The 17,198-nt window shown below is 38.7% G+C and overlaps 1 protein-coding gene across 3 annotated transcripts in view; it reads left to right on the top strand.

The window, feature by feature from the left end:
- The window catches only part of LIMA1 (LIM domain and actin binding 1), a 92,518-nt gene that overhangs the window by 61,335 nt on the left and 13,985 nt on the right, over nt 1-17,198 (top strand). For all 3 annotated transcript variants that reach the window (XM_025284136.2, XM_044941731.1, XM_044941733.1), the window contains 3 exons: nt 8,712-8,796; nt 9,590-9,738; nt 12,824-12,931. In XM_025284136.2, coding sequence (XP_025139921.1) covers nt 8,712-8,796; nt 9,590-9,738; nt 12,824-12,931 — 342 coding nt within the window. The remainder of the gene's footprint in view (nt 1-8,711; nt 8,797-9,589; nt 9,739-12,823; nt 12,932-17,198) is intronic.

Below are 17,198 nucleotides of genomic sequence, written 5' to 3'. Positions count from 1 at the left end.
GTTTCTCTCCTTAGACTCCTAAGCTCTTCAACTTCCCTTATAATTTCTGCCCTTCTAATCACCAGGATTATCCTGTGTATGGCTGGCATCAAAATGCCAAAAAAAGTTGCACTTGTTAATGTAAGAGTAAAACCATCTTTCTTCAAACAGTCCAACATTTTTGTGGTTTCTCTTCTTCTAAGTTCCTGGAAGTGACACTTGTGTTTTGTTTTACGTAACACTAGTACATAGCAGTGTTTATGTGTTGATGTAGTGGAGTGAACCCTTTAGAAAAGAAGACGTCCAAACTCAAGTGTGATCTGTTCATCAGCTATTTATCCAGAGCCAACTGATCTGTAAACTACATCAGAGAAACAATTTATGTTTGCTTTCTCAAAGAATGGGTAGTTGTCCATAGGGAATCCCTGCATTGTTGTAAAAAGTATCCATAATGTTTTATTTTCTCCTCTCTGGGCTAATAATTACATGTGTTCTCTTAGCTACTTAATGTTATCTTAATAAAGTTTTTCTTCTGCTTGGTTTAGTGGCTTAAGTAAATTATTTGGAATTATATTCCCAGAGGAATACAATTCTGAGGATGTTCATAATTGGTATTAATTGAGTATCGGTAAGTCATAATTTTAAGATGGGTTCAGGGAGGAAAGGGATTTGAATAGCTAACTCAATATCACTGTGGGGTCTAATCACCCTAGAGTAGGGGAATTTCTTTTGCTTATCAGCAATACATTGCTAGTGTTTTGAATGTAGATAACTACATTTTTGTTAAATAAATACAAGAATTATCTTTGTTTTTCTATAATACTGTCTTTTTCATATATCCTATTAAAAGTGATTTATTTTTTGCTGATTTGTTGTGTTCACCTACAGTTTATAGCTGTGTAGTTTTGAGATGTGATTTTGCTCTGTGTTATTTTTCTCCCCTCTATATTGTTTCTTTAATATAACATTTTTTTTTAATTGAAAGAATACAACATAAGCTACAGGTGTACAGTATAGTGATTCACAAGTTTTAAAAGTTATACTCCATTTATGCATGCTAAGTTGCTTCAGTCATGTCTGACTCTTTGCGACCCAATGGACTATAGCCCGCCAGGCTCCTCTGTCCATGGGATTCTCCAGGCAAGAATACTGGAGTGGGTTGCCATGCCCTTCTCCATCTTCCCAACCCAGGGATCAAACCTGTGTCTCTTACATCTCCTACCCTGGCAAGTGGGTTCTTTACTACTACCACCACCTGGGAAGCCAATACTCTATTTTTAGTTATTATAAAATATTGGCTATATTCCCTGTGTGGTAATATATCCTTGTATATTATTTTATATCTAATAGTTTGTGCCTTTTACTCCCCTAGCCCTATATTACTCCTTCCCCCTTTCCTCTCCTCACTAGTAACTACTAGTTTGCTCTCTATATCTGTGTCTGCTTCTTTTTTTTGTTATATTCATTAGTTTGTTGTATTTTTTAGACTCTACATATAAGTAACCTCATGCAATATTTATCTTTCTCCATCCCATGTATTTCACTTAGCATAATACCCTTCAAGTCCATCCATGTTTCTGCAAATGGCAAAATTTTGTTCTTTTTGTGGCTGAGCAGTATTCCATTGTGTATATATACCATATCTTTTTTATCCCTTCATCCATTCAATTTAAGTTCTTAGTGTTATTTTGATTGACCTCTCTCTCAGGCTTTCCCAAGTAGCACTAATGGTAAAGAACCAGCCTGCCATTTCAGGAGATGTAAGAGATGCAGGTTTGATCACTGGGTCTGGAAGATCTTTGGAGGTGGGTCTGCCAACCCACTTCAGTATCCTTGCCTGGAGAATACCAGAGACAGAGGAACCTGGCAGGCTACAGTCCATAGGGTTGATCAGAGTCGGACAGGACTGAAGCAGCTTAGCATGCATAGCAGTGTATTTCTTTCTTTCTTTTTTTTAGAAGTATATTTCTTGTAAAGACCCCCTACTAAGCACAGATTAAATTTTATTTATCCTTAATTAGTACCTCTGAATAAATCTTTGGTCTTTTGTGGTAAGATAGTAACAGATTCAGGTGTAGAGATGCCAGTCAGGGAATCCTGATCTGTTTGTTATCCTAAGTGGCTGTCCTTGATGTGTTAGAGACCAATCATCTCTTTTCTGCTTACTTTCATGCCAGTTAACTACTTACTGGTTTCTATTCAGTTCCATTAAAATAAAACTTGTTGAAAAGTAGTATCAGAGGACTGGAACATTTCCTAAGCAATATTGGCTACATTAGAGTTTGGAGGGGCCAGAAAGGCACCATTTGCCCCCCAAAATCACCTTTTCTTTATACTATTGGACTCACTTTTGGATAAAGCAACACAGGTGTGTATCCAGATGAATTTATTAATCATTTCCTCTAGCCTTCTAATTCATTGATGAGTTATAATGAGTAAGAAATCCCTATCAAGATCGTTGACATAAATCCTAGAACTATTGATATAAGTGATTGTAAAAGGTTATTTAATTCAGCTCATTGTTCTCAGGCAGTTAGGGTATTAAAATCCCTGTTTTACAGATGGAAATAGCTTACATAAGAGAAATTAACGGATTTTTTTTTAATGACCTAGTATCATGTAGCTACTTAACGTCAGAACAAGAACTGAAATGGTGTAGTACCACCACTTCTGCCATAAACACTGTCGTCATGGATGTTATAGTAGCTATTTATTGGATAAAAACATCTGGCCTTACATATTTTTGAAATCCAAGGAAACCAGGAAAAAATTAAAACATATTAACAACTGTCTTTTCAAAGACTTCAACTCATATCTGTCTTCTTTTTACATTAAAAAAAATTATTTATGTATTTATTCTTCTTGACTGCCCTGGGTCTCCTTTGCTGCGCGGGGACTTTGTCTAGTTGCGGTGAGCAGGGTCTACTCTTTGTGCTGTGCGGGCTTCTCATTGCAGTGGCTCCTCTTGTTGCAGAGCATGGCTCTAGGCACACCAGCTCAGTAGTTGTGGCACATGGGCTTTCTTGCTCCACTGCATGTGGAATCTTCATGGACCAGGAATGGAACCTGTGTCCCCTGCATTGACAGGTGAATTCTTAACCACTGGACCACCGGGGAAGTCCCTCTTTTTACATTTTATAGTCTTTTTACTCAATAAAAGACATCAGGGCAATGAAGAGAAGTACATTGGAATGTAAGAGATCTGTACTAAAACTCTTGACTTAGAAGGCTGTGGGTTTGGTAGGTGTGTTTTTCTTATATAAATTAGTCATATGAGCAATCATACACAGGGTAAACCAGAAAAAGTAAAATATCTTGGAAAAAAGAGTAACATTTACCAACTGTGCACACAGTTGTGCACAGTGAAATCTTTATCATTGCATAACTAGATTTTACATAGTTTTATGTACCGTGTGCTCTGTTTTGTGTTCTTTATCTTTGGTTTGGTCTTTTTTATATACACCTTCCTTTGTACCTTCCTAGTTCATGTAGTTATCCTTTCACAGCAATAGGTTATTTAATTATACATTTTAATCATTCCCCAGTAATTAGATTCTTTTCCAGCCTAATTAAAAAGCTCTAAACATCTTGGCAGAAACATTTTATTTTTAGTTGGTAGGGGAGCCATATTATTGAATGGTGTTACCATGGTCAAAAGACATAATTCATTGAACATTCTTCTTGCATATTTTTAGCTTATTATCAAAGATTATATTATTTAACAGTGCTAACACTTTCATGCATTGGAGAAGGAAATGGCAACCCACTCCAGTGTTCTTGCCTGGAGAATCCCAGGGACGGGGGAGCCTGGTAGGCTGCCGTCCATGGGGTCACACAGAGTCGGCCACGACTGAAGTGACTTAGCAGCAACACAATCTAAGGACATATTCAATTCCTCACCAGTTCCTCATCAGCATTTGGTTTTATCATTCTTATCTATTTATGTTAATTTAATAAATATGAAGTATTATCTCTCCTTCCTTTCCTTTTTTTAATTATAAGAGAAATGCATAATTTTTGTAGAACACTTAGAAATACAAAATATGGGAGTTCCCTGGTGGTCTAGGGGTTAGCATTTGAGGCTTTCACTGCCATGGCCCACGTTCACTCTAGTTGGAAACTAGAACCCACAAGCTACATGGCATGGCCGAAAAAAAAAACTCTCTCTCTCTCTCTATATATATATATCTCTCTCTATATATATAGATATATATATCTCTCTATATATAGATATATATATCTCTCTATATATAGATGTATATATCTCTCTATATATAGATATATATATCTCTCTATATATAGATATATATATATCTCTCTATATATATATAGAGAGAGAGAGAGGAGGGGGAGAGAAATCCCTCTGGAGACAAGTGCTCCTTCTATGTGTAGCTTTTACTTAAATGAGCTATTTTTTTTTTTTCTACTAGAGCTCTTGAAGAAGGAAATGTTTATCTCTCAGTATTTTGAGAAATTAAGTCCATTTTATCTACACCCTATAATCTCCATGCATAGTTCCCATTTTTCCCTAAAAGGCGTCCATCTTCCACCGTTGACTTTGGAAGGATGAAAGAGTCTGAAGGAAGGTCAGAGTTGAAAGGTTGAAGGAAGTAGCTCTCAATAAAGTGTTGAGAATCAACTTTTAAAGAGAATTTTTCCTGAAAATAAGGGTACCCAGGACAGGAAATCCTGCATTTTATTTGACATCTGGGTCCTAACTTTATTTCTAAAGAAAACTCCAGAGAAAACAAATTCTACAGACTGCTGGCTAAAAGCCCCAGACTCTTATTTTCTTATTGGTAAATGTGGATGCATTTGGTTTATAGATTCAAAGAAAATATTTAAGGGGTGGTCACACTAACGAGAGTTACTGCAGTCACCTGACAGAAAGGAGGACTTGTAGGGTGGGGTGAGGCCAAGACTGAGGAAATGCCAGAAAGTCTTAAAGCGCCTTACCTTTTCTCTCTTCTCTTAACCGAGTATGACAATTAAGGCTCCCTCAGGCATGTGAATAAAAGAGAGTGAAATGTGATAAAAATGTGTTATAGAAGAGTATTTCACTATCAGAGTTCCTGTGTGTGTGTGTGTGTGTGTGTGTGTGTATTCCTTTACTTTCCTTGAGAAATATTGGAGGAAACTCCTCCTTCTTCCTGAACCTCAGATGACCACTTGTAAAATGAAGATCATAAATTAATAGTAAATGCATTTGAGATCTTGGGGTTTGGGTTTTTATTTTCAGGTGTAGTTGATTTGCAATATTGTGTTCATTTCAGATATAGAGATCTTGTCATTCTTTGAGTGGTTTGGAGGTGAAAGATATTGAAAGAAATGCTTAGTGCATCACCTAGGAGCTCATTAAAAGCCATCTCATGGACTTCCCTGGTGGTCCAGGGGTTAAGATTCCATGCTTCCAATGCAAGGGGTGCAGGTTTGATCCATGATCAGAGAACTAAGATCCCACATGCTGCATGGCCAAAAAATTTTGTTTTAAATTTTTAAAAAGCCATCTTATCTCCAAGTTGTATTCCTCCTCAGAACCGATGTCAGTATAACTTTGATTTCCAGAGACGTTTTTCTATTTTTCTCTAATAGCAAATGACTTTGCATATTCACTTTTTTAGTAGTTGAAAGAAAATAATTCAGAGTACTGATATCCTCATGAGGATGAACCATCCTCACTCACTTTTGAGAGTGAGGGGGGAGAAAGGCTCTTACTTTATTTAACCCAAAGATTTAAATTAAAAGGTAGCAAAAGATGGGAGATTTTATGCATCTAAAACCAAAGAACCTAGCCCAGCATGTATGCTGGTTCTAAATGGTCTTGCTGTCAATAACACTAGTGTCAGAACTTCCCACATGGCTACAAGCACAGACAGAAGACTGAACTCCTAGCAGGCTGCAACGTGTAACACATACTCTTGGAATTAGGCTTGAACTTTACCTTTGACAGAAAGTAAATATTTGAAATATCGCTCCAGTGTTAAGAGTGCAAAACCTGTTCCTTTTTTTTTTTTAAGTATATTTCCAAGCTCTCTCCCTATTTGAGCCCTGAAAATTTTAGTTTTTATAATGATCATCTTACAGTGCAGCAGCATTTGGAATAAATCTTTGGAATTTCCTTTACTCTAACTCTCTGCAAATGAAAAATGTTTTAAAAACAAAAAGATGTGGATGAAGAGTATTCTGCCAAACTTATCTTTTCTCTTTGGCTGATGACCTTCCTTTCCAAATGGTGGGCTGCTCCCAGAACAAGAATGTTTGCATCATAGGAGTCATGTGGACGTGACTGATGGTGCCGCTGACCTGAGTATGATGTGGCAAGGTTAGAGTTGCTATTGCTTTTTTTAAAAAAATAGATTCAACAAATAATGTACATGGCAAAGCTGACTTGGAGATGAAGTACATTAAATGTATATTAAATTTGCAAGAAACAATATTCTTTTTCTAAAATAATGAATTAATTTTATTTTTGGCTGCACTGGGTCTTCATTGCTGCCCATGGCTTTCTTTAGTTCCAGCAAGTGGGGGCTACCCTTCCTTGCCATGTGCTGGCTTCTCCTGTTGCAGAGCACAGGTTCTATGCGTGTGAGCTCAGTCGTTGTGGTTCGCAAGGCTTAGTTGTTTCATGGCATGTGGGATCTTCCCAGACCAGGAATTGAACCCATGTCCCCTGCATTGGTAGGCAGATTCGAACCACTGGACCACTATGGAAGTCCCAAGAAGAGATAGTCTTATTGGTAGGACATAAGTAAACCAAATCCTTGGCTCTGATTTCTGACATGGCATATTTCCTATCTCCAAGGGGGAGCTGCGACTGCTGCTAAGTCGCTTCAGTCGTGTCTGACTCTGTGCGACCCCATAGACAGCAGCCCACCAGGCTCCCCCATCCCTGGGATTCTCCAGGCAGGAACACTGGAGTGGGTTGCCATTTCCTTCTCCAATGCATGAAAGTGAAAAGTGAAAGTGAAGTCACTCAGTCGTGCCAGACTCTTAGCGACCCCATGGACTGCAGCCTACCAGGCTCCTCCGTCAATGGGATTTTCCAGGCAAGAGTACTGGAGTGGGGTGCCATCACCTTCTCCACCAAGGGGGAGCAGGGGGACTTAAAAAAGGGATAGTTCACTGTCTTAAACTTTATTGTTGTTTGATTAGTCCACTGAACTTAAAGGTTTAATCATTATTTACTAATGTTGAATTCAGAAGGCTGCTAAATGTTTTACTCTTGTCTCCTGTCATATTGGATTTCAGATATCTTTCCTACATCAAGTTATCTGGAAATAAATTGAGATTTCAGTGATAGGAATCTGCTTGAAGGCTCTCATTGCAAGTTGAATAAACATAACATACTGTCTGTGTATTATGTCTAGGAACATCCTTTGACATTCAGGCTTTCTCTAGAGTTACTTTTCCAGCCTTAAAAGTATAATTTGGAATTTTCTTTATAGACCTACCCTAAGTATGAGAGATATAAATGTAGTAATTTATGGGATTCATAGGAATACTTTATTTTTAAAAAGATCTGTACCTTTCACTTTTCTGTTTAAAAAATAAAAGCTTGTCTGTGCCCTCAATAAGCTTGCAGTCCAAAATAGGAATGTGCAACAATTTGATAAGCATTGTGATGGGAACCACGTCCTTGGGAACAGAGGAAGGGCTACTTAGATTTATGGAGGAGAGGTATCAGATCAGAGGGAATTTGCTCAGCTCAGGGGGGCACCAAACTCTGGGCTATGGACCTATCAGATCAGTGGCAACAGTACATTAGAAATAAAGTACACAATAAATGTAATGCACTTGAATCATCCTGAAACCATCTCCCCCAACCCCTGGTCCATGGAAAAATTGTCTTCCATGAAATCAGTCTCTGGTGCCAAAAATGTTGGGGACCACTAGCTTAGCTTACACCGAGTCTTGAAGGAACAGGCATTGCTGGACAATGGAAGGATAAGCATAATCCAGGTGGAGGGAACTCATTTACAATATCAGGGACCTCCCAGCAATTTGCTTTTCCTGAAGAGTAAAGGATGAGGAAGAGAATACCCAGGGGGTAAGAAGGGACCAGATTTGGAACTGATCTTCTCTGACATACTAAGCACTTCAGATTTAATTCACAGAGTGATTAGGAATCCTTAAAGAATTTTGAATAAGAGAATAACATAGATTTATGTTTGGGGATAATTATTTTGTTTTACTTGGGATAATGGCAGCATCATAGATACTTCATTGGAAGACAGAGGAACCAGTTAGAAAGGTCACGCAGTAGTCCAGGAAAAAGATGATGAAGACATGAACCAGTCAGCAAGAACAGGGATAAACTGGGATGGAGAAAGCCAACCACAGATACTGCCATCAGGACTTGACAGTTTGGAGAGACATGTCATTTTCATCTGAAACATGAGTATTACATTCCAATGACTGTTAAATTCCGAGGCTTTCTGGTTAAGGTGGTTAGGCAGAAATCTTTTGCAGAATGCATTACCTATATAGAGTTACTTATTTTCCCCTGGGCACCTGTGAGTATGTAGTGCTTGATATTTATAACACTAAAAACACATTCTGTGGTATATAAAAACTAATATAAAATCCAATCTCTTCTGTATTTTACTTCTAAAGGAGATTTGCAGGCCTCCGTTTTGAGCATTGCATCAAGAGTTCCCATCCTCAAAAAAAAAAAAAAAAAAAATTCCCCTCCTTGCTGCAAAACTTATTGCTGGTTTTTGTTTTTCAAACAGATTCCTCGGGGCCAAAGCCGAAGTGCAGGTGGAAGGAAGATGTCTGAAAATAGCTATTCTCTGGATGACTTGGAAATAGGCCCAGGTAAGCAGAGAGTTCCACGTGTGGAAAGTTTTCTAGGAAGTACTCATTAGTAGCAATACCCTTTGACCTCAAAGCTGATGCTTTTAAAGGAAGAGCGGTACAAATTAAAGGGAAGGCTATTATATACAAGTCATTCCCAAATCTGATTGCTCTCTCCAAATAGCTTCTCTGTGTTTTTAATTCATCTTTGTCAGTGGTAACCTGTGTTAACCAGAGGGTCATTTTGCAGGATTGTAAGGGAAGCACCATTACCAACAGTTTTGGCTCCATGGTTGTCTAGGACCTGAGGGCTTCCATGGATGGACATTGTCCCCTGTCAAGATTGCTGATTATCCTATATTGCTGATACTAACATAACACCTTGAGAGAGGAATTATTATGTTTTGAAGGGGGCATATACAGGCACTTCACAAAAGAAAAAATAAAATCAATTAATATAGGAAAACCATCAGCCTCCTAGGAATCAAAGAAATACAAATTAAAATGGCATTGTGATCTAATTTTTTCACATGTTAAATAAATCCAAAATTTAAAAATATGTAACGCTCAATAATGGTAAGCAGTGTCCTCTTAATGTTGGCAAAGTGAGTGAGTGTTGCCTTGTAAATAACAGTTATAATCCTGATTTCCTTCTTTGTATTCTTTTTTCTTTCTTTATTTTTTTATCTTCTTTTTTTTTTATTTTATTTTTAAACAGAGTAGGTTGATTCTACAATAGCCTAAAATTTAGAATCTTGAAACCATTCAAATCGCATTTATCTTCTAATAAAGCATATTGTTTGCATGCTTGCAGGTCAGCTGTCATCTTCAGCACTCAACTCGGAGAAAAGAGAGAGTAGGCGAAATCTAGAATTTCCACGCCTGTCAGAAACCTCCATAAAGGATCGAATGGCCAAGTACCAGGCAGCTGTGTCCAAGCAAAGCAGTTCTGCGAGCTATACAGTATGTGTTCGGCATCATTCATTCATTCACTCATCTAGCAAATGGTCACTGACCATGGGAACTAGAAATGTCTCCCACACCCTGACCTGTGAGCCCTGGCTCCTTCCTGGGATCCAGCCATTCTCTCTTCACATAAATCCTACCCTAGCTTCATTTGTGGAGAAGGCAATGGCAACCCATTCCAGTACTCTTGCCTGGAGAACCCCATGGACTGAGGAGCCTGGTAGGCTATAGTCTATGGGGTCGCGAAGAGTTGGACACGACTGAGCGACTTCACTTTCACTTTTCACTTTCAAGCATTGGAGAAGGAAATGGCAACCCACTCCAGTACTCTTCCCTGGAGAATCCCAGGGACTGCGGAGCCTGTTGGGCTGCCGTCTATGGGGTCGCACAGAGTCGGACACAACTGAAGCGACTTAGCAGCAGCGGCAGCAGCAGCAGCTTCATTTCTAATCCTTACCATGTTCTAATTCTGACTTTGTTTTCCTAGGCCTTATCCCCACCCACCTTTTCTTTGGTGATGTTACCATCAGTAATACCATTGAGAATTTTCCTGTCTCTTCTTAATCTTGTTGTTAAAGAAGTAGTGTTTGGGGGAATTCCCTAGCAGTTCAGTGGTTAAACTCAGTGCTTTCACTGCCAAGGACCCAGGTTCAATCTCTGGTCCGGGAACTAAGATTCCACAAGCTGCATAGTGGCCAAAAAAAAAAAAAAAAGTAGTATTTTATTAGTTTGAATATAAACACTTATTTTTGTCTTTGAGAGGAGAAAGGGAGAACACTGGAGAGAAATATTGAATATATTCAACATTAATGTGGGATGGGACATTTTTCTGCAATTTTTATTCATATATAATTCACCTGACATAAAAATCACCATTTTAAAATATGCAATTCAGTGACTTTTAATATATTCCCAAGATTGTGCAATCATCACCACTGTCTAACTCTAAAACTGCTCCATCACCACCAAAAGAAACCCATCCCTGTTCAGTGACTCCCAATTCTACACTTTCCTTATCCCCTAGCAACCCCTAATCCACTGTCTGTTTTTATGGATTTTCTGGGTCTGGACCTTTCACGTAAATGAAATCATACAACATATGATCCACTTAATATTTAATTCCTAGGATGTAATACTTTTCTAAAGAAATAGAATAGTGGATAAGAAAAAAAGGGAGAAGTGATAGGAGGGTGAGGTACTCTGTAAGCACAAAAACGTGGTGTTCTAATACAACAGAGGATCATTCCATGTTACGCTTTCCTAGGTTTAACTGGCAGGAGGACACAACAGAACCGCTTATGTGAAGTTACCTTTTAAATGCCATTTATTCATAAGTACACATGCATATATACACATGTACACATACATTTGTATCTTTCAAACATCTGTTCCTTCTAAGATTTCAAATGACAAATTATTAATCTCTTGATTATTATTTTCTAATAAAATTGGAAGAATAGTATTAGCTTTTATTTGTTCCCAAGCAGACTGAACCAGTGTCTGTTAGAAATCACAGTGTGTATTCTCGGAACTGACCCTTCTTTCCCCCACAGGATGAAGTATATGCCTTTTCCAATAGTATTTATTGGTAGACCAAGTCTCTGGGCAGTGAATAATCTCATTTTGATTTTTAACTACAGTTTTAAGAAGAGATAATATGTGTAAATAAGTAGTGAAGTAGACCATCACAGGCTTGTTATTCATTGGGAGTGTGAAAAAATAAGCAAATGTAGACTTCTCTTAAAAGGCAGGTCAGGGAATACAGCAAACATGATCTGTGGAGCTTAATTCCATCTTGCAGGATTTTGCTGCTTCTCAGTGACCTCCTGCTATAAACATTCCGACCAGGTGACTCTCTAAGTGGAAAAACCTGTTTGGTAACTGTTTTTTCAACTCCTAATGAGAGTTTCTACATTGCGGTTCTTCTGCTCTGTAAATTTTAAGAGTTGAAAAGCCTTAAGGAATTCTTGTAAAAAGCACATTCTATCTCATCCCAAAAGAATTTCTTAGGCTGCTACAGGGAGGAGCATGGTTGTAGCAAGGCACACACTCTTGATGCTGGGGGGCTGGGCTTTGAGGCGAGATCAGGAATAAGTTTCTGGTTGTTGTACGGTTGGTTCTGCAGTGTTAGCTGCCAGAGCTGTGGGCCTTAATCTGGAATTCACACCTGAGACAGTCAGTCCCACTGACACTCCATTCATTGGCCTTGTGGCCATAAATGGATTGTTTTCGCCCTATACCTGAAGAATCACAAAGAACAAGAAAGGTATTAGATTACTAGTAGACTAAAGGTAGGAAATGTCCATTTTCATCTACCTCTGTATTGATTTTGGATCTAGTAATAAAGTTGATTTTAATATTTTGCCCCAAGTGTTCTTTGCAAGGAAAACAAATATGATTTTGCTCACTCCTTCTGACTCACGTCTGCTTTTTTATATTGAAGCTCTATTATGAGAACTAGAATAAGGTATGTCTTTAGTATACTGTATGAATTTTATGCAAAAAAAACCCCCACCAAAATATGTTTTTGAAAGTCTCACAACAAAAGGCTATTTTACGGTATCATTAAGTATAATTTCAATTCTTATATATATGCATCATCCCTGTCTTTCTTTCCAGGCCGGGCATTTATATATATGGTCAGTATCTTTTCTTAATTATTGGCACTTGGCACCTCCTTTCCCCTGCTCCAGAATGGTCTTTTCTGATAAAACTCACCAGCTTTGCATTCCCACAAGCTGTGCTGCTAGAAGAGTGAATCACGAGAACATTGTATGCTGGGCAGCAGGGTGGGAGGGGGAGGGTTGGTGTGCGTGTCTGTGTTGATGTGTCTGTGTTCTAATGAGCATCAAGTTTTGGACTAGTTGTATAAGTATTTAACTCTGAGGTGTGTGTGTCCACAAAGCTGCTTTTGTCATTTCACAAGTCAATGGGTGTTGCTTCTGAGAGTTAGGGGGTTGATTTGACTTGAAGCCTTGGAAAAGAATTTCTTTTTTAGCATTCCAAGTTTATTTAATAGATGGCTATGAAGACAATTGTGAGACTTTTTAAAAAAAATTCACAGACTATTTTTATTTTGTAGAATGAGTTGAGAGCCAGTGGTGGTGAAATCAAAACTCATAAATTGGAACAAAAGGAGAATGTGCCCCCAGGTCCTGAGGTCTGCATCTCCTATCCAGATGGAGAAAAGGTGGGTTGAAAAGCCTGATGTCCATTTGCCAGGGAAGCATGTGTTCTAAATTAGTTGCTTAAAATTAGAAACAACTCTAGGCTGTAGAGTGTCTGGGAATTTGCTAACAGCTGCCAGGACAGATTGTCTTTTTTGCAGGTCACATAATTTTGGTTGGAGAACTGTGCAACTTATAGCTGACCAAATAATGAACCTTCATTGGAAAATTCTTTCGCTCAGCAAATGCTTAAGTGACTTTTTTAAAAACCTGTTTTGAATAGAGATATCATCTTCAAAGTTATTTGTATATTATTAATTTAACACATTTTATGTAAGAAAATGTCATTCTTTCACTTCAGAGTATTTTGCAAGCTAGGCACTACGCTAAGCACAGGCAATGCTGAACTTAACTTGTTGTTCTTCAGTCACTAAGTCGTGTCTGAGGAGAAGGCGATGGCACCCCACTCCAGTACTCTTGCCTGGAAAATCCCATGGACAGAGGAGCCTGGTAGGCTGCAGTCCGTGGCGTCGCTAAGATTCGGATACGACTGAGCGTCTTCACTTTCACTTTTCACTTTCATGCATTGGAGAAGGAAATGGCAACCCACTCTGGTGTTCTTGCCTGGAGAATCCCAGGGATGGGGGAGCCTCGTGGGCTGCCGTCTGTGGGGTCGCACAGAGTCGGACACGATTGAAGCGACTTAGCAGCAGCAGCAGCAAGTCGTGTCTGACTCTTTGTGACCCCATGAACTGTAGCATGCCAGTCTTCCCTGCCTTCACCATCTCCTGGAGTTTGCTCAAACTCATGTCCATTGAGTCGGTGATACCATCCAACCATCTCATCCTCTGTCACCCCCTTCTCCTCTTGCCCTCAGTCTTTCCCAGCATCAGGGTCTTTTCCAATGAGTCAGTTCTTCACATCAGGTGACCAAAGTATTGGAGCTTCAGCTTCAGCATCAGTCCTTCCAATGAATATTCAGGATTGATTTCCTTTAGGACTGAACTGGTTTGATCTCCTTGCAGTCCAAGGGACTCTCAAGAGTCTTCTCTAGCACCACAGTTCAAAAGCATCAATTCTTCGGCACTCAGCCTTCTTTATGGTCCAACTCTCACATCCATACATGACGACTGGAAGAACTATAGCTTTGGCTATATGGACCTTTGTCACCAAAGTGATGTCTGCTTTTTAATACGCTGTCTAGGTTTGTCATAGCTTTTCTTCCAAGGAGCAAGCATCTTTTAATTTCATGGTTGCAGTCACTGTCCACATTGATTTTGGAGCCCAAGAAAATGAAATCTGACACTGTTTCCACTATTTCCCCATCTGTTTGCCATGAAGTGATAGGACTGGATACCATGATCTTTATTTTTTGAATGTTGAGTTTTAAGCCAGCTTTTTCACTCTCCTCTTTCACCTTCATCAAGAGGCTCTTTAGTTCCTCTTCACTTTCTGCCATTAAAGTTGTTAGAGCTCAACAACTAAATGTGAACAAATCATTCCATGTGATCTTTACCTGCAAGGAAGCTAACAGAGTAGGAGGGAGATGTGTAACAAGTTGGCGATCATAAAACAGCAAAACAAGTGTTATGAAAAGGCTATGTGTGGCCATGGAATCTTGGACTAAGGACACTTACCCTGACTTTGTCAAGAAGGTGATATCTTTGCTAGATCTTGAAGGATGTGTGGAAATAGGCCAAGTGAATAAGGGGAAAGTTGACTATAAAAAACAAGTGTATTCCAGGCAGACACAACACAGGTTTGGAAACCAGAGAACCCAACCAAAAGTATAAAAAGTACATATAGGCAATGGCGAGAGACAGATGAAGGGACAGGGTCAGGACTGGTCTTGAAAAACCCTTAAAAGTATGGGTGTAGTCCTGCAGCAGAGGAAAGCCATGGGAAGATTTTAAGCAAATCAGGTTTTATGCATTTATTGTTAGATGCATGGCTTAGCTGGAGTAAGCAACAAGATAGATGTCAGGTGAATTTATCATTTCCTCTGACAATCCATTACCTAGTGTCTTTGGTCTTTCATTCAATATGATGATCAAGTGTTAAGTTAGATGAGGAAAAAGAGCTTTCAAATCTATTACATTGATTAATAGGCATATAATCATTGTTTCTGTTACACATTTTGACACCCTTGAGGCCATTCTACAAAAGGTGAAGAGATGATTAAAATGGGTTAAGGGCAATAGTTCTCAAACTTATTTGACTATAAGTCTTTAAAATAGATGTATTGACAGCATTGGATAGAGGAGCCTGGCTGGCTGTAATCCATGGGGCCACAAAGAGTCAGACATGACTGAGCAACTAACACACACACATTGACAGCATACCAACAGGAACTCATGAGATATACTACATACTTGGACCAAAGTAAGCATACAGAAAAATGGTCTCAGATTAATGGCCACAAAATTTGACTTAAAGAATTGTTCAGTCACCAAGTCATATCCGACTGCAACCCCGTGGACTGCTACACACCAGGCTTCCCTGTCACCGTCTCCCAGAACTTGCCCAAGTTCATGTCCATTACCTTGGTGATGCCATCCAGCCATCTCATCCTCTGTTACCCTCTTCTGCTATGCCTTCGATCTTTCCCAGCATCAGGGTCTTTTCCAATGAGTCGGCTCTTCGCATCAGGTGGCCAAAGTATTGGAACTTCAACTTCAGCATCAGTTCTTCCAATGAGTATTCAGGGTTGATTTCCTTAAAGATTGACTGGTTTGATCTCCTTGCTGTCCAAGGGACTCTCAAGAGTCTTCTCCAGCACCACAGTTCAAAAGCATCAGTTCTTTGGCACTCTGCCTTCTTTATGGACTCAAAGAATAGAACAGGAAAAAATTTAGGAGTTTTTATTTTATAAAATTGAATCACTTTATTTTATAAAACCATATCTCAAATATATTTTGAAATAATCAGACAAGATACTTTTTGTAATCATAAAATAATCAAATTACAAAACGTCCTTACAACAGTGGGCTGAGGCACTATTTCCATGTCTCATGTAATGTTTCTAGTGAGTTCTCGCATCAGTTTGCCTGGTTTTCCCATTTTTTAAGTGTGAGATTATGTCTTACAAAAAGTTTTCTTATATACTCTAAAAAAAGACATTTAAGAAATGAAATCCTGCATTGAAATCCTCCCATCTGTTCTTGGAGCATAACTTGAAAAATAATCATCTGGATAATCGTACTTGAGTTGTCCCTATTTCTAATTTCATGTTTCTTTCTTAATTGTCTTGTTGATTTGCAACTGGAACTCTGAGCTGAACTGGAGGATCAGAACATTTTAATTACAGTCTAAAAGGGCATCAGTGCAACTGAATCACAAGTTGGGGAGTAGCTGGGGAATAGAAGAAATAAAGATAGTACATAGCCTTCAAGCATATACTGTAGGTTCATGAACCCTTGGATGCCTTAAAATTTGTAAAATTTTTCAGAGCCTCAGCTATCCTTTTGGCTGGCTGCCTAGCTTTTGTTAACCAACACCTAAGAGCTATTTGAACTTTGGTTTGTTACAAAAGGACATTAATGCCAGGGTGAAGTTGCCTGAAATAGAGAATTTTGTCAAGGTATTGGTCTTCCCTTTCTCCTTTTGTGAATGAATTTCTACTTTTCTTTAATGAAATGTTTGAGCAAAACCTCACATGCTGTCTCCTGGCTGTTCCTGTAGTGAAGTCATCTAGTTGGGTATGTGCAGTGATGTCATGATTGTCATTAAGCTTACCCTGCAGCTTCAAGGTGTCCAAATTGGAGGTGAGAAAAGGACATCTTGGGATGGACGCCCCTACTAATTAAGCAAGAATTGAAGAGCTTTTTGTGGCCATGCACTACTTTCAGAAAATTTATTTCATATCATTAAATGAAATAACACATTTAAAGTAGTCATTCCAATACCTGGAACACAGTAAACATTTCATCAGTGTTATTATACTGGTTTGTTTTATACCATGTCAGAGCTCCTGTAATGAAAAGAGAATAAAAGGGAAAAAACTGACCATGCTGAAATTCACATGCAGTCAGCTAACAACTTAATCTCCATTGTAAATTTATTCAGTACAGTAGACATCCTGATATAAACACTCAGCATCACCCATAAAATCCCTGGCATCAGAATGAAAGAATATTCCATGAAGAGTGCATGTTGGATCATTTGATGACCCTTCGTGATTTTGAACGTGGAGGAAGATATACTGAAGGACTAGGGGACAGGAGAAGGGAGGAGTGAGCTGGTAGAAAGCTCTTTTATTTAAATTTGATGGCTAATGGGAAAAGTGATCAC

This window comes from Bubalus bubalis, chromosome 4 (assembly GCF_019923935.1).
Source record: "Bubalus bubalis isolate 160015118507 breed Murrah chromosome 4, NDDB_SH_1, whole genome shotgun sequence".
Taxonomy (NCBI): Eukaryota; Metazoa; Chordata; class Mammalia; order Artiodactyla; family Bovidae; genus Bubalus; species Bubalus bubalis.
Note: the sequence above shows the minus strand (reverse complement) of the source record. Positions and strands in the feature narration are given on the sequence as shown.